This window comes from Thermobia domestica, chromosome 3, assembly GCF_964235325.1.
Source record: "Thermobia domestica chromosome 3, izTheDome1.hap1.1, whole genome shotgun sequence".
NCBI classification, from domain to species: Eukaryota; Metazoa; Arthropoda; class Insecta; order Zygentoma; family Lepismatidae; genus Thermobia; species Thermobia domestica.
In genome coordinates, this window is record NC_137456.1 from 25,804,985 (window position 1) to 25,828,986 (window position 24,002).

The 24,002-nt window shown below is 36.5% G+C and overlaps 1 protein-coding gene across 1 annotated transcript in view; it reads left to right on the top strand.

Moving 5' to 3' along the window:
• The window catches only part of unc-13-4A (BAI1 associated protein 3), a 766,749-nt gene that overhangs the window by 401,244 nt on the left and 341,503 nt on the right, over window positions 1-24,002 (top strand). The window contains exon 3 of the mRNA XM_081750562.1: window positions 22,010-22,177. Coding sequence (XP_081606688.1) covers window positions 22,010-22,177 — 168 coding nt within the window. The remainder of the gene's footprint in view (window positions 1-22,009; window positions 22,178-24,002) is intronic.

Consider the following 24,002-nt stretch of genomic DNA (forward strand, 5'->3'; position numbering starts at 1 on the left):
GGGTATGTGAAACATTAACCTACAGATTAACGTGAGGTCCGAATCACATGAGCTCCCATGGGAACCGAACCCAGGTTTCCCACGCTAATAGCGCGTACACTAACCACTTAGCCACGAGGGAGCTCTATTTCAACTTGTGAAACAGGTTATAATCATTATTTTGCTGAATCTTGGCGATTGTCTTGTCAGATAGTTTGCGACATTGAATAAAAAAAAATCTGATGATGTAAGTGATCGTGTATCTATGCAATAACCTGACGTAGTGCCATTTGAATAAATGTAACTTAAGGTTGAAAAAATAAAATGAATTTTTTGAGTTTTACGTCCAACGGTTATGCCGGCTAGGCTAAAGGAGACGGTGATAATGAGAGATGAATGAAATGGTGGAATGAAGAAAGTGGGAGGAAACGGGAGAACCCCGAGAAACCCACACACACCGTGTTTGTCCACCACAAAGTTCACTTGGCGGGAGAAGGGTTTGAACTAACTTAAGGTTGAGTGGCAACATTCTAATTTGGTGGTACCACAGAGTATGTCAAGCAATGTCCTCTCTCCAATATTTACATGGCACAAAATTTCAGCGTGTTTGTCTATTAGTTTAGAAGCTACTAGGGCGTTTCAAGATAAATCTCTCTCTCTCTCTCTCTCTCTCTCTCTCTCTATATATATATATATATATATATATATATATATATATATATATATATATATATATATATATATATATATATATATATATATACTTGTTATTCAGAAAAATGAACGTTTTGGTATGAAACCTAATGACAAACTATCTTATATTTTCAACGTATTTAACATACACATGCAAACACATAATATTAGTGCGGTTTTTGGAGGATGCGCTGCTGTTGTGTCTTTACATCAGTTTCTAGACAAGCGCGGTAGACAAGGGAGCGGACAGTTTCTCTCTGCAGTGTATCCAACGGTTTTTAAAAGTTGCACTTTAGATGTTATACGTAGCCTAATATGTTTGCGCTTAATAAAGAACGCCATAAGTTATAAGGTTGTTATTGAATGCAGGAATGGTTCACCATTCCTGTCGTAATGCAGGTGTACTGTGTATAATGACGTTTGCATGAAAATTAGCAGTTTAAGAGCAACATGCACAATTGACAATTCAGTGGGTTTCTACCGTGTATTAAGTAGATTGTATAAAAAGTTAATTACGTTTTATTTGATTTCATTATAAAACAGGAGCAACTTGTAAAACGTAAGAATGACGATGCCAATGACTAAAAGATTAATTTAGGGTTGATAGCTTAGAGACTTGTCCCCATATCTTGTAACTGTAAGTTTAAATTAAGTTAATGTTAATGCTTACGATGCTTGTGTTTGTTTTAAGTGTATGTTTATCGGTTGACAAATCAAGTATTTTCTCGAGTTTTGGCAAGGGAAGAATTCCGATATGTTTCCACTCGAGAACTGTGGAAGTCCTCTACGTTGATCTATTGGCTAGCGCATGTGTCTTTGCTGTACGTAGTTCTAGGTTCGATTCCCAGTGAGAGCCCAAAAAATTACTTTTACAATCCTTCACTCAGGGGCGGATCCAGGGGCGATCGCTACCCAGAAGAGAAAACTTTCTTATTTTGTATGTAAATAAAACGCATCCCAGAGTTTGGAGCTCTTAAAAGTAGCTCTAAGTAGCAGTATTACAACCCAGCAGAAGCCTGTCCTGGATCCACCCCTGCCTTCACTTTCACTATTATCGAAATCCAGCCCTTCGGTAAATTTGTAATAGAAGTATTGATAAAACATCAACGTATGGATAGTGTATACGTAAGTATTATTGCTTCAGCACATAAATTCACGACTTTTATTTATGAAGACAGAAATTTCCCTTGAAGTCCCTCTGAATTTCTCTCAGATTCTAGCTCTCAGGTGACAAAGAATTAATTCTACTAACTGCTTTGACACACAATATACTTTTGAAACTTGAGAGCATAGTGTTATTTTTGTGTCTGTAATACATAATCATTTGTCGATTGACTTCAGAGAACTGAGTTTAGCCTGTAAGCACAAGTTGCTTATAGGTCAAACATATCAGATGTGCAGTCTTGTTTAATAAAACCCGGCTCTCCCCTTCCTTTATCTGACAAACCCTGTATTGTTATGAAATTCAAAGACAAAGTCAATCGTCTTTAACCAATTATATTTTTATTTCGAGTATTAAAATGTGCTACGTGTGGTTGCGAAAGGTTGTGCGGTTTTTTTTCTTCTAATACTGAACTTAAGTACCTAATATTGGCAATGATTTCCATGAATTGATGTAAGAAGCAGCCGCGTGATTTCCGGCCATTTATTTCATCACCGCTATCTTTGAGCATGAGATAACAGTGAAAGACAAGCTTCGTTCTTCTCAAACCTGACACTTTGAAAAACTTACGCAAGTCGTTTTGTTATTTAAATACATATTCACTCTAACCAGTTTCAGAAGTAGCATTAATCTTATAATAACGTAATGGTTGTAAGAGTTACCCTGAAAATGTATATTGTATGTTTGCTTTTTTAATACGTAATTCAGTTTTTTCTTCTGAATTTCACTGGTTATAAGGAACCTTCAGGTACCCCTTTTTAAACTTTAATCGGTCCCCCTCTGCTCCCAATGCAACATTGGGTATATTTCTTTGAAATAAAGTTTGCAAAATGTGGCAGACATGCTGAAATTTCTTTATTACCAAACCATGCTAAATAATGACAGGTTAGACATGAGAGAAAATTATCTTTATATACCATCTCAATCAGGGATGAATCGAAGACTTCTTCAGAGGAGGTTAGAAGTGTGGTGGTGAAAGATTATCAGTTTCTCTCTCACCGGACTTTATAGCACATTCGAATATTATCTCAATGCAAAAGAGTTTTGTCAATCAAGACTGCTTAGACAATCGATCGGAGTTCACATGGGCTGACTTGATCGCAATTTTGAAGACATCTTATCTTAAAGATGCACAAGAAAACTTGCTTTAAACAATGAAAGCGCAGTTGCTAAATGTATAACTTTGATTCACAAAGATGAAATTCGAGGTTTTATTAATAGGAGGAGTGGAAACGTCTTACACTCGAATGCTATAAAGTTCTTAGTATTTCTTTGTATAACACAGAGGTTAGTTTATTCGCAAGTTATTGCTAAATTAATATGGAAGCTGTTTGCGGGTCACTTAAAATGCTCTGGAAATAACTTACATAACTTTTGAAACTGTTTGTCTTAACTTGAGCGTATGCGTGAAGTGGTTTATTACGAACAGGATAAAAAGAACTGTGGTAGATTAATTACAAGTAATCCGGTTAGAAACACTGCTGCTTGCATTTTAGTTACAAAACCGGCCGTCCGCACTCGTTCGCTGGTCAGGTAATACTTGTTATCCAAATCGCTTTGTACTCTGGTGTCACAAACGTATTTAAAGATTTTTTGAGTTCATCAGTAGTGGGGAATTGTTTTCCGGACAGAGAAATTATTAACTTCCGTAACAAGTGCAAATCAAAACAACCTATCACACTCCGAATTTCGTAGTTGACAGGATTCGAAATTTTGTCGTACATGTTCAAGGTTCACAGCTTAAGAGGATTTATGTTTATGTATGCTCCATTTCTCGCTGCCTAGCTTGGTCGTTAGGTCAAGTGTTACACGTGCTTCAGTCAAATATTACTTCTTTGCGGAAAGCACTTTGCTACTGCTTATGAACACGCTGTAACACTGGTTAAATACTTTGGCGACAATAGAATACAATGTAGGCCTTCAGGAGAACAGGAATCACGTTATCAACAATAGGCCTACTTGAAAATAAAATGAAATCTTTGAGTTTTACGTCCCACGGTTATGCCGGTTAGGCTAAAGGAGACGGTGATGATGAGTAATGAATGAAATGGTGGAATGAAGATAGTGGAAGGAAACGGGAGAATCCCGAGGAAACCTACACACACGGTGTTTGTCCACCACAAAGTTCACTTGGCGGGTGCTGGGATCGAACCAGGGACCCCAAGCACCAGAAATGAACGCTGTACCACAGATGTGGTGCGGCCCCCTCAACAATACTTGAATGTGTATGTCGAACACGTTGAAGAGTAGGGTAGTAAGATATGTACTTTCTACACAATACATTGTTTTTTCTTCTTTTTTACACAGGTCGTTTGTCATTTGTATTTTATACCAAAATGTTCATTTCTTTCTTTGTGTAACCCACATATATGGAGAGAGAGATAGGTAAACAGAGAGAGATGAGGATACTAATTTGCGTAATGGAAAGATGCGACGATGGAATTTAAGGGAGGTGTTTTGGGAGGGGAATGCTCGAAGGTGAGATCTCTTGGCTTTATGAATATATATATATATATACTCTCGCTTCCAAAATTAATTTGGTTCTACTGATAGAGAACCTCAAGCTGGGAAGAGTCGATCAATGGGCTCAGTCTGAAGTGACCACAGCTTATTCCTCTGTGGGTGAATAATGATTAGCTAGTAGTTGATTAGAAAGATTAGCACTTGCAGTCATATATATGCTGTATTATATATATATATATATATATATATATATATATATATATATATATATATGTGTGTGTGTGTGTGTGTGTGTGTGTGTGTGTGTGTGTGGATGGGTGGGTGGGTGGATGGGTGTAATATAAGGGAGGATGAGTTCTGACGTCAAAGAGTTTGTCATGGATATAGTTAAACCGAGATATGACAAAGTGAAACTGTGAACTTAAAAGGTATTCGTTCGGTACTGACGAAACTTGAGAAGAGAAGAGCGAAATCTAATTATTATAGAATTATATGATAGTTCCAAATTTCTACCCATCCAACTTGTGGTTCTAGACAAAATTACCACAGCCATTGTCCGGAAAGTTTTCATTTAAAAACTGGATCATTGTGTATTTCAAAACGAACAGTTACTGGTTTATGTGTTAAGGATAGCTTTCAACTCCGATCCTATTTCTGTGTTATAACCAGAAGTTATAGATCTACTGTTATGTGTTTCAATATTGAATTCGCTTAGTTTGGAAGTCTACTGTAATTCCACCATTTGAAATGCAATGAAATGAAATCTATCAGGTTAACGTTCAACCATTATGTCCATTAGGCTAAGGGAGACGATGATTCAGGTTAATGAATGATGATGGAAGAATTTATGGAATGAGAATGTGGGAGGAAACGGGAGTACCCAGGAAAACCCACCAACATGATGTTGTCCACCACAAACTCTTTTGGTCAGGGATCGAATCAGGGATCCCATGGACTACAGGTAAGCGCTCTACCACTAAACCATCTTGCCCATCCCCTTCCATTTAAAGCGAAACTCACTTGTTACCGTTGTTATCTTTAGTTTCGAGCAACAATAAGAAATGGTGTTTGTGAAAAAAATTCTAGTTCGAGTTTTCAATAGATTTACGGATTCGATTCATTACTAAGTGAGCCAGAGTCATTATCAAATGATTTGGGGAAGGAACTAAATAATACCCGTTATTTTTAATGATAAATTCGTATCACGTGTTTGATCTGTCTAACAAGGAAACCGATTCAAGTGTGACACGAAATTGTGGACGAGTTTATGCGGAATCGAAGTGGTTTTATGAACAATGAACCACATTAGAGGGGAAAACCCTCAATTTCAACCGTTCCAGAGATATAGAGGAGTAACGATAAAGCTGGTGCTCTGAAATTTTGTAGATTTTCGGCTATGTTGATGGTGAATATGTTTTGAAAGTTGCATTTAAACGTTAAGAAAGATGCACCAGAGCGAATGAAAATTTGTGTTGAATGTTGAGGTGAGTGGCGTAGGTTTCTTTATCCGGGACCGGAAAAAGAAGAACCTATGAGGAATAACGCCATTGACACGAAAAACAAAATTGTATGATATTTCTTGCTAATATATCATGTCTTTAGTTCGTAGAAATGAAAATTTATTAATTATATTGTCAAAGGAACAGAGACGTTATTATGTGAACAAAAATACAATGTCATATTCTGTGTAAAAGCGCTGTAGAAGAACAAATCAAATAATATGAAACATAAATACTCGTACATATTGTTGCAAACGTCCACCATTTTTTAAATATTTTCCATCCTATTTGACGTAATTATGCTTTTATTCGATTCAGCGTACCAAGAAACCTATACATAGGCACGTTACACGCCTATTTCTGGCAACAATTGAACTTCCTTATTTTCGCCTTTCTCCTCCAAAACGTTCTTCCAACATAATTTTTATGGACTCATCGGTTTTGTAACCCTTATGTCTAATGCAATGTATTACTAAAATTTCGTGGATGAAGGAATTCTTCATTTCTAAAATTCTATTTTACTTGTACTATTGCTACATATTCAAAACTTAGCAAAATATCGGAGCAGCAGCCTTCCCCTTGTTCCCCTATATCTCCGGAACGGTTGAAATCAAAGGGTTTTCCCTCTAATGGGTTTAATTGTACACAAAAACACTTCGTTTGTGCATAAACTCATCCACAATTTCGTGTCGCACTTGAAGTGGTTTCCTCGTAAGTTGAGGAGATATTTTATTTTCGGCATAAAACTTTGAACATCCGTCGCGATTTAGAAAATACGTTTTGATGAAAGTGATATGATAAATAACCCAGTTCAAGGTAAATTATTATGTTCAAAAATTCATTTCAAATGGTTCAGTCGTTTTCTTGTGATGACATCACGAACAATATCACATTCAATTTTATTCTTTGCTAACAGAACACCTGTTCGTCGCACGGAGAGAATAAAAGAAATAAAGGACACCAAAACTGTCACCAATCAACTTAGGGATCTCAAAAACTATGAATTTTATAATAATATCGGTCATTTTCAATTATTTTCACATGTCATCATCCTCCCTTAGGAGTACTAATGGGGCCTGAATTTGGATTTAAACAGCATCGGAAGTGTTACTGTTGTCTCAGCGTCTCCAAAAACTATGAATTCGACAATAATATCAGTCATTTTCGATTATATATATATATATATATATATATATATATATATATATATATATATATATATATATATATATATATATATATATATATATATATATATATATCTTCCCCCTCCTTCAAGTTGCGGGATGAATGTGGATTTAAAAGGCTTCGGAAGTGTCTGTTCATCTCAGCGATCCCGAAAAGTACGAATTCGACACTAATATTGGACATTTTCCATCATTTTTATATATCTTTCCCTCCCCCTTCCCTAAGTTGCACCTTCAAAGTGAAATGATAAAAGCCATCAAAGGCCCGAACCTCATCTATGTTGAAAGTTTCATCGAGATCGCTCTTGTGGTTCAAGAGTTATTGTCACAAACATAGTCACTTTCATATATATATATATATATATATATATATATATATATATATATATATATATATATATATATATAGGGTGTTTCAAAACAACACCGACAACGTTTGGGAGGTGATTCCTGACACCAAAATAAGATAAAAAGTATAGACCAACCTAGGTGCACAAATGCTTTCTTTCGGAGTTATAGGCTGCCTAAAACATGAAAAATGAATTTTAAAGATCCATAGCTCCAAAACTATGTGACTCCCAAAGAATAACGACTCCCGAAGAACAACGACTCTCGAAGAGTAACGACTCTCGAAAAGTTAGTCAGAAGAGTCGGTTCCCTCGCGAGCGATACATCACTACTTCGAGAGTCGTTGTTCTTCGGGAATTATGATTCTTCGGGAGTCGTGGTTCGTCATTGTTCTTCGGGAGTCGTGGTTCGTCATTGTTTTTCGGGAGTCGTGGTTCTTCAGGAGTCATGGTTGTTTTTGAAGCACTCTTCTCTGGAAGAAACGATTCTTTAGGAGTAACAATGTTTGGAGAATGTGAATTTTGTTCGTCGCTCACTCGCGAACCGCCCTTTTCCTTTTTAATCTTGTTGGTTGATTCAGTCAGTTGCTGTTTTGGAGGAGTAGTTTCGCTGATTCTCACTATGGCTAGCGCCTCTTCAATCGAGTATGGCAAATGTGCGTTGCCTTAGTGTATTTGTACCTCTGGCATGAATAAATTAAAAAGAATACCAACAATGTAAATGTTTAGCACTTTGATGTGGCAGTTGGACTCACATTGATATTTTACATATAAAGCGTAAACTTTTAACTATCAATTAAAATCGAATCTGCAGAATGGAGTAGTAGTTCAGGTACGTAAAAGCTCGAAAAAGCCGGTTCTTTCCTGTTCCCTGGATCTTCTCTTGCAATCGTACATAGACAATTGAATATTCAGTTGAGAAATTAATGAAAACGAGAGCGCACCAGCAGTAGAGATTAGCAACTCTGCGTTTGTTCGTACATCAATATTGTGCAACTGTTAGTTTTAAACAAAAGTATGTGTTATACAATTCTTAAGGGAAATTGTATGCTAAAATATGCATATCATCGCTGTGCCTCGAAGAACCGCTATGTGACATTTTTGTCGAAAATGAGTTATGCCATGCAAATAAACCAGAAAGTTGTCAGGAAGCGTCCCTTATAATGACATAAGTTAATATTCCATTGTTTCTCCACAACAATGGAAAATTATAGATTGAAATTAAAGGCTTCTGGTTCTCATCACGTACGTATTGATTAATGTATACAAATCCTCTATGTGCTTATAAAGGCGCAAAGGCGCTACGTAAACACAAAAATAGTAATATAATATTGTTGAAACAAGCTACAACAATGTCTAGTGCATAATATACGCAGAGCCAGTTTTATTATATTTTCAAGTGTTTCCGTGCATCTGTCAATATTTTTCGAGTTCGGATTTTTTTTTTTTTTTTTTTTTTTTTTTTTTTTTGCTTCTAGAAAGTTGTGGTTTTAACACATAGCGATTCTTCGAGGCGCAGCGAGGATATGTAATTCAAATAAATTCGTAATAATTACAGTAAATTTTAAATACATTTTATAATAGGAGAGAATTGATCCTGATTGTCTTAGTTCATTATTTTCGTTGCAAAAGATAATTTCAGCATAAATAACGAAGGTCTACTTAAGGGTATTTTAAAATACTTCTATAATATAGATCTATATGGAAATTCTTAAGACTGTGATGTACAAAATTCAAAACGTATTTCCCGTAAGTTGTAACTACAACATAACTGAATTTTATGGAAGCACACAGGGTTGGGATGGGTGGGACCGATGCCCCTGTTAAGGTTTTCTGTACTTAAAACAGTTCTTAAACCGCAATGTTATGTTATTGACAAAATGCGTCTATTATATACAAATGACAAGAATCTTGTAATCACGTTAAGGGAAAACAGTTGAACCGTTTAAAATTATTTTTTTATATACTTATTAACACCTACTTCGAATTCAGTTGTTATCATGTTACTTTGATTTGATTCAGGTCCGTATCCACGGGGGGTGGGGCACGGGGGCCGACCCACTTCTAAATTTTTACTGTCTCCCCTAAAATTTTCACGGCAGGCTTGCAAATGACCTATAATATAGTTGGATCGCCCTCCCTAACATCCACCGAGCCCCCCTACATTTTTGGGCTGGCTACGGGCCTGATTTTATTTGGTATTGAGTCTAGCATCCTTTTCAGTAGCGAGGCACTGTAGCTCACAAGGGACATCACCCAATTGTCCGGCTTCGATTTCAATGAAATTTTTCTTGCTGATAGAGGACATGTATTCATTACTTGTGATGACAGAAATTTTTGCCATGGTGCATGTTTTCTATTTTTTAATAATTTTTAAGGGTTGTGGTGTGGTTAATAGAGATTACTGCAGAAGTCCCTTACTACCCTTTGTAAACAGAGTGATAATGAAAGAACAACCATGTAGATACATATAGGGCCTAGGAGGAAGTCGTATGGTACGTATGACCTTGACGGCAGCCATCTTGAAATCCGCCATTTTGAATTAAGGTCAAGTTTTTTAAATGGGAATAGGGTAATATGATACATAATTTCGGGCTAGAATTTAATCAAAAAGACAATGGTGAAGTTAGTTTTAAGATGCGCCTATTTGGTGAAAAGTTACATGCATATTAATTGTTTATACTTACTATGTGCGTAAGTCCCTTACCTCCGCTTCTAACCCACGTATTAATGATAATAAGTCGATAAAGGTTTCGGTAATACATAGTATGCCTAGAGAGATGTGATACGATAAGGGTATCATTGACGGCAGCCATATTGAAATCCGCCATTTTGAATTAAAGTGAAGTTTTGAAAACTGAAAACCATAGCATGTGGCACCAAATTTTAATAGTAAATTTTCCCCAAAAACCAATGGTATGCTTATTTTTATTCTATAGTTAACCAGTATGAATTTATGACTCTTCTAATGTGCACGAAATGTCCATTACTCGATCTTTCAAACTGGCAACACTCCTAATTTTCACCGCATGTTTTAAGATTCCAACTGGCACTTTTCAATTGTTTCCATGACTCATGTTTTCTAAATTTATTACATTTTTTAAGAGTTTCGATTTGTCAGTTCATGAATAGTGTTGGGATAAGCATCCAGCAATCTTTCTGAATTTTGAGGACTTGCCATGTAATTATTAATTTCATAGGCAATGTAATTATTTATTTCCTATACCTGCCCTTCAAAAACTCGTTTACTGACATGAATCATCGCAGAACGAAAGAACTCCAACTTTGCATTCAGGTAATACCGGAGACATAGCTTGTAATGGATAGTAGATGAGACGAGAAATAAGTTGAAAATTCACTTCAAAAAAGGAAACGAAATATAATTGTTGTGTAAATCAATGGTCTTTTGTTTTGTTTTATTTATTTGTTTATTGTATATTTATTTATTTATTTATTTATGTATTTATTTATTTTCTATGGCAATATTTTAGCTAGTCAGACAAAAAAAGTCATTCGTTTTCTAGCGATTGTTGTCGATGGTTCATGTTTGTAAGATTTATAATCAGTATTGATCGGGAACTCGATTAAGTTACACCTCTTTATAAACAAGTTACCTGTTTTCATATTTTGTTCACGGTACAAACAGTGTGTTGGGAACAGTCATATTATGTCTCTTTGATATTTTCTATCATTGCTGCTGTTCCTTTAAAGTTGTATTTATTTAAAAAATAATAATAATAATGTTTGTCGTTTGCGCAACATGTAGGCTACATTTCATGATAATTTTGAGTTCGTGTTACACCAATTTCTTACAATTTCATTTGTATTTCTTTACATCACATAGGTCCATAGGTTCCTCATGTACTCTGGGTTAAAATAAATAATTACACTGCCTAGGAAATTAATAATTACATGACAAGTCTTCAAAATTCAGAAAGATTGCTGGATGCTTATCACAACACTATTCATGAACTGACAAATCGCAACTCTTTATAAAATGCAATAAATTTAGAAAATATGAGCCATGGAAACAAATGGAAAGTGCCAGTTGGAATCTTAAAACATGCGGTGAAAATTAGGAGTGTCGCCAATTTGAAAGATCGAATAATGGACATTTCGTGCACATTAGAAGAGTCATAAATTCATATTGGTTAACTATAGAACTAAAATAAGCATACCATTGGCTTTTGGGGAAAATTTACTATTAAAATTTGGTGCCACATTCTATGGTTTTCAGTTTTCAAATCTTCACTTTAATTCAAAATGACGGATTTCAAGATGGCTGCCGTCAATGATACCCTTATCGTATCACTTCCCTCTAGGCATACTATGTATTACCGAAACCTTTATCGACTTATTATCATTAATACGTGGGTTAGAAGCGGAGGTAAGGGACTTACGCACATAGTAAGTATAAACAATTAATATGCATGTAACTTTTCAAAAAATGGGTGCATCTTAAAACTAACTTCACCATTGTCTTCCTGATTAAATTCTAGCCCGAAATTATGTATCATATTACCCTATTCCCATTTAAAAAACTTGACCTTAATTCAAAATGGCGGATTTCAAGATGGCTGCCGTCAAGGTCATTTGTACCATACGACTTCCCCCTAGGCCCTATACGTATCTACATGGTTGTTCTTTCATTATCACTCAGTTTACAAAGGGTAGTAAGGGACTTCTGCAGTAATCTCTATTAACCACATCACAACCTTTAAAATTTATTAAAAGAGAGAAAACATGCACCATGGCAAAAATTTCTGTCATCACAAGTAATGAATACATGTCCTCTATCAGCAACAAAAATTTCATTGAAATCGGAGCCGGACAATTGGGTGATGTCCCTTGTCAGTGGTAAAGCGCTTACCTCTGGTGCGTGGGCTCTCTGGTTTGCTCCTCTGCCAAGTAAGTTGGTGGTGGACATCATGTCCGTGGGTTTTCTCAAATACTCCGTTTCCTCCCACTTTCTCATTCCACCACTTCTTCCATCATCATTCAGTTGCTTTAATCATTGTCTTCCTTAGCCTACAGGGCTTAATCGTTTGCCATTAAACTAAAATATTTCATTTTATTTCAGCAGCGGGGCTATATGAGACGTGGACCTACTGAAAACGTGAAACCCGAACCACATGAGTTCCCACCGGGAATCGAACGCCGGATCTCCCACGCCAAAGGCGCGGACGCTAACCGCTTAGCAACGGGGGAACTCGTTACTTTGATTAAAATTAGGGATGGGCAAAACCGGTTTTTATAAAAACCGAAAACCGGTTTCTATAAAAACCGAAACCCGAAAAACCGACATTTCGGTTTTCTTCATAACCGGTTCGGTTTTCTCCAAAACCGGTTCGGTTTTTCACCGAAACCGGTTTCGGTTTTCTCCAAAACCGGTTCGGTTTTCTCCAAAACCGGTTCGGTTTTCACCGAAACTGGTTTCGGTGAAAACTTTTCGAAAAAACATAAAACTATTTCTGTGGAAATGGATTCGGTTTCCGGAGAACAACGAAACACCATTCTGGTCAGAAATAGAACAAATTTTGGAAAAAAACCGGAATCGGTTTTGAAGAAAACCGAAACCGGACCAGGTAAAAACCGAAACCGGTTTTGAAGAAAACCGAAACCGGTTTTGAAGAAAACCGAAACCGGTTTTTTGAAAATTTTCAAAAACCGGTTTCGGTTTTTCTAAAAACCGAAAACCGAAAAACCGGTTTTTGTGCCCGCCACTAATTAAAATGTGTATTCTAAGGGGGATGTGGTCGCCAACATTTTTAGGAAAAATTTAGTTTCTCACGATGTTGTAATAAAATTATAATATTTTTGGCATTGAATTTAAAGTTGTAACACTTTTGCAGTAATTCTAAAATTGTATTGCTATAGCATTGAGTCTACAGTTGTAATATTTGCATTCTGTATTTTGATTCGTTTAGGCTGTAATTTGCATAGAACTTTTTTTTTTTTTTTTTGCATTTGTGATGTATTTTCATACTTATTAATAGTAATTTTATTTAGTCTAATTTGTATGTTTTTTTTTTAAAAATCTGAATTGCATTTTTGTATGTTACATCTGTTAACTGTAATTTGCATTAGTTTAAAAGTGTAACTTCCTGTGATTTTTTAAAAGTTAAATTTGTTAATAGCAGTATGCTTGTAATCTAAAATTGGAGTTATACCTTTCAAATTCATTTGATGTAATGCATTAAGTCTGATACCCTAATACAATTTTAGTTTTTAAATTCCCCCTCTCCCCGTTGCATAAATATGAGTAACTTAGTCGTTCAAATGAGTCGATTCATTTTAGTGAGCGAACTATTGAGCGGCGATCTCAGAGGTTAATCGGTTTGCCCATTACTAATATTGCTCTTAATTCAACAACAAATAGTATATCTTTATACCAGTTAAAATAAGAATATTTTCAACACCATATCATACCAAATGTCCTTAAAAACTTCTTTAAAAAATGCGATGCTTTGGTAAACAAATCTCTCACTATTGTCAAAAACGTGAATATTATATTAATTTATCATAATTTATGGTTATTACTAATGAACGTTAATATATTCTCCTCATTTAAATAGAAAAGTAAAGTGTACATAAAGTATAATTTAGTATTATAAGACATTTCACGGTACGACAATAAGATAAATAGTTAGAGGGGTTTAATGATTAAAGAGAAATAAATTTCGTTTATATATTTGCGGATACGACAAAAGAGTCCTCTGGTAGTTGTTTTTGAATCTCCTGAAGATGCTAGTGTAGAATGCCAAAGCGAAATAAAAAAATGGCCCAAGACCTCAACATCATCTATAAGTATGTCAATGGCCATCAAATGTTTGATTTTGTTTTACAAGCCCAATTGAATTTTCTAAGTTTGTTAATTATGTCACAAATGTACGTAATATTCTACAACAGTGTTTCAGAACTAAAGGGTACCGTATGAAATCAGTGTGTCCAAGGGCGCCGATCCTGGGGGGCGAGGGCCCGGCCCCCAAGCTCATGTGGGCCCCTATGTATTTTTATGAATACATATTTTTATATGTAATTTTTATTGTTATATGATTTTTTTATGAATGCCCCCTACCAAAGTTACAGAGAAATCGAGGCCCTTGAGTATGTCCAGAAATATTTTAAGTGTAGTCTAAATGAAATGAAATGAAATGTTTCAATTTAACGGCTCATGGTTATGCTCATTAAACTAAGGGAGGTTGATAATTTAGACAAGTGAATGATAAGGACGAATTGGTGGAAGGAGAAAGTGGGAGAAAACACGAGTACCCAGAGAAAACTCACGGAAACGAACAGGCCCGCAACCAGAGGGGGCAAGGGGGCCTGTCCCCCTAAACTTTTCGTAGCCCCTCCAGACCTTAACACAAAATGCTATTATTAATACAAAAAAAGAGAATTTTTAATGAGTTGCCCCCCCCCTAACATATTCATGCCCCCCCCCCAAACCTCTGTAGCTGGTTGCGGGCCTGAACTAGAAGTTGTCCACCACACTTACTTGGCCGGAAATCGAACCAAGAACCTCACACGCTAGGTAAACGCTTTTCCACTGAGCCACCGTGCCCCTTATTCAAATATAGTCTGAACAAGATTATGAAAAGTTAAAACCTTATCCGCCAGCGATGATTTTATGAGTGACTCAGGGGGGGGGAATTTTTCTCAGAGTTAAGATATCCCCGCGAGGCCGTATCTCCGATCGTGTTCAACGTCCATTATTATTATTATTTGTGCAGTACTTTTAACCTCTCGTATATTGGAATTCTCTTCCCCGAAAAGAAAAAAATCTGAAATCATCACTGCTACCTGCTGGTCTAGTGACTAGCGCTCACTTCAATTTGGAGCACAAGGTCCTTGATTATACTCCTGGCGGGATAATCATTAAAAATTTGAACGCATTACATTGGTTCTTTCTGCTATAAGCAAATTAGGGAAAATAGAGTGGTGGTATTCCATTGCCTTCCACCACGAAATATCCCAGCTGTTAAAGTCAGCAGTTAAGTTGCAGATGATATGGCGCTTGTTACTGAATCTGTAAAAAAAGAAAAAAAAAGTTAGAAAGATTGAGGAATGGCTGTGAAGAATATTGGATGAAAATAAATGTTAGAAAATAAATGTGGTGATATTCGAAATTTGCTGTTTTCTCAAAAACGTGTCTAAAAATTCTGTTATTTCGTGAGACAATAATGCCATTAACAGCCCTATAATATCGTTTGCGGGGCCGTGGTGGCTCAGTGGTAGAGCGTTCACCTCTGGTACATGGAGTCCTTGGTTCGATCCCAGTTCGCGTCATGTAAGTATTGTAGTGGATAAACACTGTGTGCGTGGATTTTCTCGGGGTTCTCCCGTTTCCTTCTACTTTTTATTCCATCATTTCATTCATTTCTCATCATTACCATCTCCTTTAGCCTAAGTAGCATAATCGTGGGACGTAAAACTTAAAGATTTCATTTTTTCATATCGCTTGAGTTCATATTATTTCCAAGGCCAAGAAAGCACACACAATGGCTAAAACGTTTTTAATGCCTGTTTGTGAAGAGATGGTGAAAATAGTCGTGGGCTTAGAAGATGCTACTGAAATTTCGAGAATTTATCTCTCTTTCTATCTGTTGACAAAATTAGCCTTAAGTTTATTTTCAACTACATATTTCTGTGAAGTTATCTTCTCAACGTTGACTAAAATTAAAACATCAAAGAGAAAAGACTCAAATCAGTCGATGAAAGGAGCGATTCATTGTACTGATACAGTGAATACAATTTTGATGGGAATAACATTTTGGCTTGCTGTGTTGAATCTTGGATGACTTATGCTGTACCGTGTGAGAGAAAAGGTTCCGAAGCATTGTTTCATTGCAACAAAAATAGAATTTAAAAATTAGCTTTCATTCAAGAGTTATCGTGCAGAGTAACGGACGGACGGACGGGTGCATACTAACATTACAACAGTAGCGTCGTTTTAGGTTTTTCCAGGAGGGGGGAGATTGTCCATCGATGAAAGAGTTTGAAGTTTTTTCTTAGTATATTAATATGAACAAGGGGAATGCGGGAAGACGACTATATCCCACTTCCAAAAAATATCTGTGGCGTCCCTATACTTCCTAAGAAATCACAATGAGCAAAGATAGGCACAGAGAACGGCGTGACGTCATCCGATCCCCTACCTTTTCTGATTCACTTTTACCCCTAAATTTAAGTGTATTAAAAAGCATGTGTGTCTCAAATTCACGGGGGCAATTACACCCTGTCCTTCACAAACAACACTCCTGTATTATAACTTAATAGGGTACACTAATGCAGTGGCGCAAATCTGTCTTCAACATTGGGGTGGGGGGGTTAGGCCGCTCCTATATTTCTTTAAGCGATGTTCAAAATATTTATGAAGTTGAAAAACAATGTTGTGGAGGAACAGGGGAGCAGAATTATCTTCAAGATTGGGAGGCGGATAGATTTGAGCTTATTCTGGAGGGAGATCAATTTCATCTCACTTTCCTTTGTGGCAATCGGGCACAAATCATCACATGTCTCCCCAAAAAACACATTTCATATCGGATTATTGGTGGGCAGAATCCCCCAGTTCCAAGACTGGATGGGAGGGAACGTGTCCCCCTCACCCCCCCCCCCGGGATTTGCGCCAATGCCCTAACAATCTTAATGCAAGCACTTACTCCATAAATGATCTTTTGTTAGCCTATTTATTTTCTTTCTCTGACAATGCGCATTTGTTGATCATATATTTTCTGTGTAGCATATTTGCAACTCTATATGCCTAATTTCTCTAATAGTAAAAGCTTGCTTTGTCAAAGATGTTAATTTAGAAACCTTAATGATTCTCTGGATTACATACAGACTGTTCGAAGAAACTTTTACACTCTGTACATTTAACAGAGTTTACTGCGTTAAAGAGATTATATACTTACTACTGACTGACTTGAAAGTGAGAATATACAAACGCAAAAGCATGCGTCCTTTGTTTCTGAAAGTTTTCTAAAGTAGTTTCTGTTTTCTCTCTTTGGAGAAAGGGCTTGTAATTCTCGTTTGAGTTTCTCTCACATACGGTACTGTGATAAAGCAACGAAAACTAAAATAGAAGCATTAATATTGCAATGGCAATGCAAAAGGAATACCATGTCAAACACGGCTGTTGTTTACATTAGGTTTTTGTATATATATATATATATATATATATATATATATATATATATATATATATATATATATATATATATATATATATCTTTTTGATAAAGTAAAAGTTTTAACGCTGTGCTTTGTGTATTAATACAGAGAAGTTACGATGAAATATTGTATATTTGAAGAGTTTACAGGAACTTGTTTGTTGTTTTTGCTGTGTTTGCATATGTTGTGTATATTCTTATGCTTGATTTTGTTTGTTTATAAAATCAAAAGTTGATTGATGTGTTTTCAGCTACATTGTTATTTATTTACTACTTATTTACTTATTCATTCATTTTTTTTACAGTGTTGCAAACTCTGAGGTGAGATCTTTTCTTTACGGCAAATCTTTAGGGGGCACTATGGCTCAGTTGTAGAGCGCTTATCTCTAGTGCGTGGGGTAACTGGTTCGATTCTCATCCAAGTAAGTTTGTGGTGAACAATATTATGTCCGTGGGTTTTCTCCGGCCAATTTTCCCACTTTCTCATTCCACCAATTCTTCCATCATCATTCACTTCCTTTAATCATCGTCTCCTTTAGCATGAAGGAGATAATCGTGTGACGTTAAACTGGTATATTTCATTTCATTTTATGAAGAGTCTTTGTTTCGAAGATACTTAACAAAGCAGTAGAAATGAATGAAGATATTGTTACAGTTTCGGCACTATAACAACGCCTTCATCAGATACATTCCGCTTGACACCTACCTTACCTTCACAATTAATACAATTTTCAGAGAAGCCACGTCCACTAACCAATCAAAGGCCGACATTTTGCTGAGGTTACAGAATGCCAACAAGTTTACCCAATTACAATGCATATATGCACACCTTTGTATGATACTAAACCGAATATATAGGTTTAACCTTCTAACTATCGCGATTCAATGTTGAAACAGGAAGTATTAATCTATGACTTCCGGTTTTAATAGAAAATTATGGTCGGAGATGGAACTTGTTCCTGAGACATTGAATAAATATCAAAACCATTTCATCTGAATTAATAGCAAAACCGGCCATAGATTGCGATGAACGTTTTTCCATTATGAATTTAAGATCCTAAGAATAGAATCTATCTCCATTTTTGAATCTCTACTAAAACCGGAAGTGATATATTTAGTACCACTTTTGGTTCCAATATTGATACTTACGATGATAGAGAAAACCTTGAGAAAATTTTTGGTGTTGGTGATAACTTGGTTAGCTCAAGTACGCCAGTGCTTTTCTGGCTAAAAGACATTACAACACTTAGTTACCAATCCGTAACATTTTAAACCACAACACACATTTATCTGTGCCATATTCATTACGTATTTTTATTATCTTAAATGGAGATAATGAACCACAAATTAACTGTACTAAACTAACGATTTGTTTGTTCCATACACGATTCCATCACGGTCTCGTACCACTCTGACAAAGGTCAGTAATGGTTTTTGTGCAAACCTAAATTTCATAGTGGAACAAGTTATATCGCAAATATTCATCTTTCATATTGTGTTTACACGCTTACCTCAGGGTAGACATTTCTAACAATTCGCGTCCATTTTGCTCAATCCTAATATACTACCTTATGTTAATTACTTCTCTTTCAATTCTATATTCGTACTATCAATAACCACTTCCCTTTTCGTCTTTTCCGACCGCTTATACCTCCTACAACTACTTCTCTTTTTGTCTACATTATCTTTATTTCCTTTTATTACGTGACCATAAACCTCCTGCGCTTTCTTCGTAATCTAACTTACCTTTAACACTCCCTTTTGCTTTTATCGATCCTAGTGACACTAACTAACTCACTCTATAGCATATGGAACCCGGAGGTTCAATGCCGTGTTCATAAAAGCTCTCTATCGACTTCTATCATTAGCCTACTGGATCCAAATTCTACTTTGTATTCCTATTTCTGAGAGAGATCCATCTTAATATTGTCCTTCTATCTGCGCTTAGCTATATCTAATGGACATTTCACGATAGGATTTCCAGTTAAAACTTTGAAAACGTTCCTACTTTCTTAAATTCGAGCTACATGACCTGCTCACCTGAGCCTCCTAGGCTTGATGACCCTAATAATGTTTGGTAAACGGTATAAATTATGCAGTTCTTTGTTATGAAGTTTCCACCATTACCCATTCCCGTTCCTCTTAGGTCCAAATATTCGTTTCAGGATTTTATTCTCAAATACTTTCAGTGTGTGTTCTTCCCTTACAGTAAGCGACCATGTTTTGCAATTGTACAGCACAACAGGTGTAATGTGCAGTATTACGATGATGGTGAACTTCCATGTATTTAGTTTTCTCTCCATTTACTTCTAAACCTATGTCGCTGCAAGCATTTAATGAAACCTCTGCGTTTCTTTCTATTGTTCTCCTATCATCCCCTTTTAAATTTACATCATCAGCATACGCCATAACCTGCTGAAAACTATTAAGCTCTAGGCCCTGGTTGCTAACCTTGATTTTCCTTATAGCGTGCTCCAAAACAAAATTTAATAATAATGAAGACAACGCATTTCCTTGTTTCAGGTCGTTTTCGGCACGAAAACTCGTGAACAAGAATTTTCCTACTCGGACTTTACTTAGGGATTCATTTAAACACATCTTAGTTACTCTAACTAGCTTTTCAGGTATTCCAATTTCTGTAAGAATATTTACAGTGTTTTTCTCCTAATGGAGTCGTAAGCCTTTTCTAAAGTCAATAAATAATTGATGTGCCTGGGCATTGTATTCCCATTTGTTTTCGAGTATTTGTCGAATGGTAAATATCTAAATCAATAGTTGATCGGTTTCGCCTAAATTCGCACTAATAATCTCCAATAATTTCATCTGCGTATGAGACCCATCTTGCTAATAGAATATGCGAGAGAATTTTATCCTAATGACACTACTATTTTCCATTTTAACATTTTCACTTGTTACTTCCACTATTTAATTGTCTTTTACATTTTTCTTACGTTTCTGCTCCATACAACATTAGGGTCGTGATGGCTTAGTGATAGAGCGTTCACCTCTGGTGCATGGGATCCCGGGTTCAAACCCTGCTCCCACCAAGTGAACTTTGTGATGGACAAACACCGTGTGCGTGGATTTCCTCGGGGTTATCCCGTTTCCTCCCACTTTCTTTATTCCACCATTTTAAGACCGTCGTATTCGTCGTGGTTAGAATTTTCTGTAAACATGAATACGATACTCACTTTTCTTTTCTCTCCCTCTCTATATAATTCGTCTTTCTTTCTCGTTTTCCCAGCTGTGCCACGACGAAATACAAGTCATCCAATACGTACATGCTATCGCAACCGGAGCTGGGAAGCGGGGAAGAAGAATATAAGTACCACAGAAATATATATATATATATATATATATATATATATATATATATATATATATATATATATATATATATGTTTGTGTGTGTGTGTGTATGTGTAACTTAACTAGACACAGACAAGTTAAATAATAACACTCAAAAAGAATTATAATGCACATATATTAACATCGGACATACAAATTAACGAATCCCTACTTTTAACATTTACGGCCGTTTATTGACTCTTGCTTTTGGTGATGTGGTGGCAATTTGGTATGTGTTATCATACTCACAATAATCATCGACCGGTCAACTCGTTCAGGTCGTTGTGGTCCTGGTGCTGAGTCTCAACTAATCACAAAGATTTCACAATAAGCTCCACAATCCTAGTTTGTCCATCGAATTTTCACTTCCAGATACTTCAAGCAACGTCACGTTATGCAGTACTCGGAGACTTACATGTCCATCAGGATTTATGAAATTATTGCAGTTACCACTGCGCACATTTAATAAACTAGTTCGCTAAAACTGATTTAAAAGCGCACTTTAGTTCGAATATATGTATATTGTATATTTTGAAATACGCATTTAAGTTTCAAGTATTGAACCCAAGCAGGGGAGTTCACTTCACACAAAATTATAAAACAAAACTTGCAACAGCACGGATACAAAGGCCTGGCGGCTACGACTGGAGAAGATTGTCTATTTCATTACCCAAACTCCCGTCGTTGGTTAGATTCAGAGTAGCTACATATTGACCAGAAAGAAAAGCTCATGCGTGACTAAGCGGTTAGCGTACGCGCCTTAGCGTAGCGGTACTAACGTGGTACGGATTCCACGTTAATCAGTAGGTCTATGTCTCATATATGCTCGTTGCTGAAAGGGACGCTAAACTCAAAATCAACTCAACTTGACCAGAGGACAGACCAGCAGCCAAGCTGAGGCAAAGGGAGGAAGGAGAGGATGCAGAGACAGAGGCGTTACATTGACGTTAGACAGACGTTTGTCTAGCATGTGCTCGTGTGTATGCGATAGAGGCTTTGTTCTATTGTTCATAGTTGCCTACCTGTATTATGCCTCATCTTGGCTGTCCTGTATTTCGTTTAATATGCCGTTAGTCTCTAAGACATTTACGTAAATACATTATAATATGGAAATACACAGCACTATTATTAATGTTTGTTCTTCTAATTTCTTTTGCAGATGGAGCAGTTATACGTGGAAGTATTGTACACAATTGCCAATAAAGTAGGTGCTTCAAAAGGCCAATACGCACACTACAAGGAGGACCTGTTTTCGTACGCACAAGAAGCATTTGGAATTCAGATGGACCAACACAGGAAGTTCCTTGCTATTGCTAGTGAAGAAAAGGTAAGGGCACTACGTAATTTATACAACTTTCAAGATTTATCTCAGCTCATTTATTGCTGCAGAGCGTCTTTGGTGTTCTTAGCAGCAGTCTGTAAAGCGTGAGTACAGTCTAGTCCAATCATTTCAGTTGGCCGATATTGCTAGATAATTTCGTAGGTGTTCTTAGTAGCTCTGCTGAAAACTATGGGTGTAATCTAGCACAGTCATTTCCAACTAGCTGATACTGCCACAAAACTTTGTAGGTGTTCTTAGTAGCTCTCCTGGAGCTCTGCTGAAAACTATGGGTGTAATCTAACACAGTCATTTCCAACTAGCTGATACTGCCACAAAACTTTGTAGGTGTTCTTAGTAGCTCTCCTGGAGCTCTGCTGAAAACTATGGGTGTAATCTAACACAGTCATTTCCAACTAGCTGATACTGCCACAAAACTTTGTAGGTGTTCTTAGTAGCTCTCCTGGAGCTCTGCTGAAAACTATGGGTGTAATCTAACACAGTCATTTCCAACTAGCTGATACTGCCACAAAACTTTGTAGGTGTTCTTAGTAGCTCTCCTGGAGCTCTGCTGAAAACTATGGGTGTAATCTAACACAGTCATTTCCAACTAGCTGATACTGCCACAAAACTTTGTAGGTGTTCTTAGTAGCTCTCCTGGAGCTCTGCTGAAAACTATGGGTGTAATCTAACACAGTCATTTCCAACTAGCTGATACTGCCACAAAACTTTGTAGGTGTTCTTAGTAGCTCTCCTGGAGCTCTGCTGAAAACTATGGGTGTAATCTAACACAGTCATTTCCAACTAGCTGATACTGCCACAAAACTTTGTAGGTGTTCTTAGTAGCTCTCCTGGTAAACTAAGTACAATCTAGTCCAGTCATTTCCAGCTGGCCAATGCTGCTACAGAACTTCGTAGGTGTTTTTAGTAGCTCTCCTGATAAACTAAGTACAATTTAGTTCAATCGTTTCTAGCTTGTCAATGCTGCTACAGAGCTCCGTAGGTGTTCTTAGTAGCTCTGTTGAAAAACATAAATATAATGTAGTCCAGTTATTTCCAACTGGCCGGTATTGTTACATAGCTTCGTAGGTGAACTTAGTAACTATGCTGCAAAACATAAGCACAATTATTCCTCGCTATCTTCAACTGGCCGATACAGCTACAGAACTTCTTAGGTGTTCTTAGTAGCTCCCCTGATAAACTAAGTACAATCTAGTTCAGTCGTTTCCAGTAGCCGGTACTGCTATACGATGCAAAACGTAAGAACAATCAAGTCCTCGCTATCTCCGACTGGTCGATACTGCTACAAAACTTCGTATGTGTTCTTAGCAATAAGTACAATCTAGTCCAGCTTTTCCAACTGGCTGATACTGCTATAGAACTTCGTAGCTTAACTTAGTAGCTGTGCTGCAAAACATAAGTACAATCTGATAAAGTTATTTCCAACTGGCTGATGTATGTCATAGGAGCACGCTTTTACTGTTTGATAAAGTATAGAGAAATACTAACGTTACAATCTTATGTGACTTACTAGTGTGATGATGATAAGTATATTTGTAGCTAGTGTTTGTAGTTTCAGGGAAATTTCCCTAATCTAGGGAAATTTTGTAGTGAACTTTAGCAAAAAGGGAAAATTTTGTTTCAACAAAACGTGAAAATCCAGGGAAATTCTAATGAGGACTAATTAAACAGTATAAATGCTTAAATTTTTCTTCGGTTTTCAGGAATAAACCAATATAAGAGCAATAGTGTGTGTCCGTAAGTAGCATAATTTACACCCATTGTTGACACAGTCAACAATGGGTGTAAATTATGCTACTTACGGACACACACT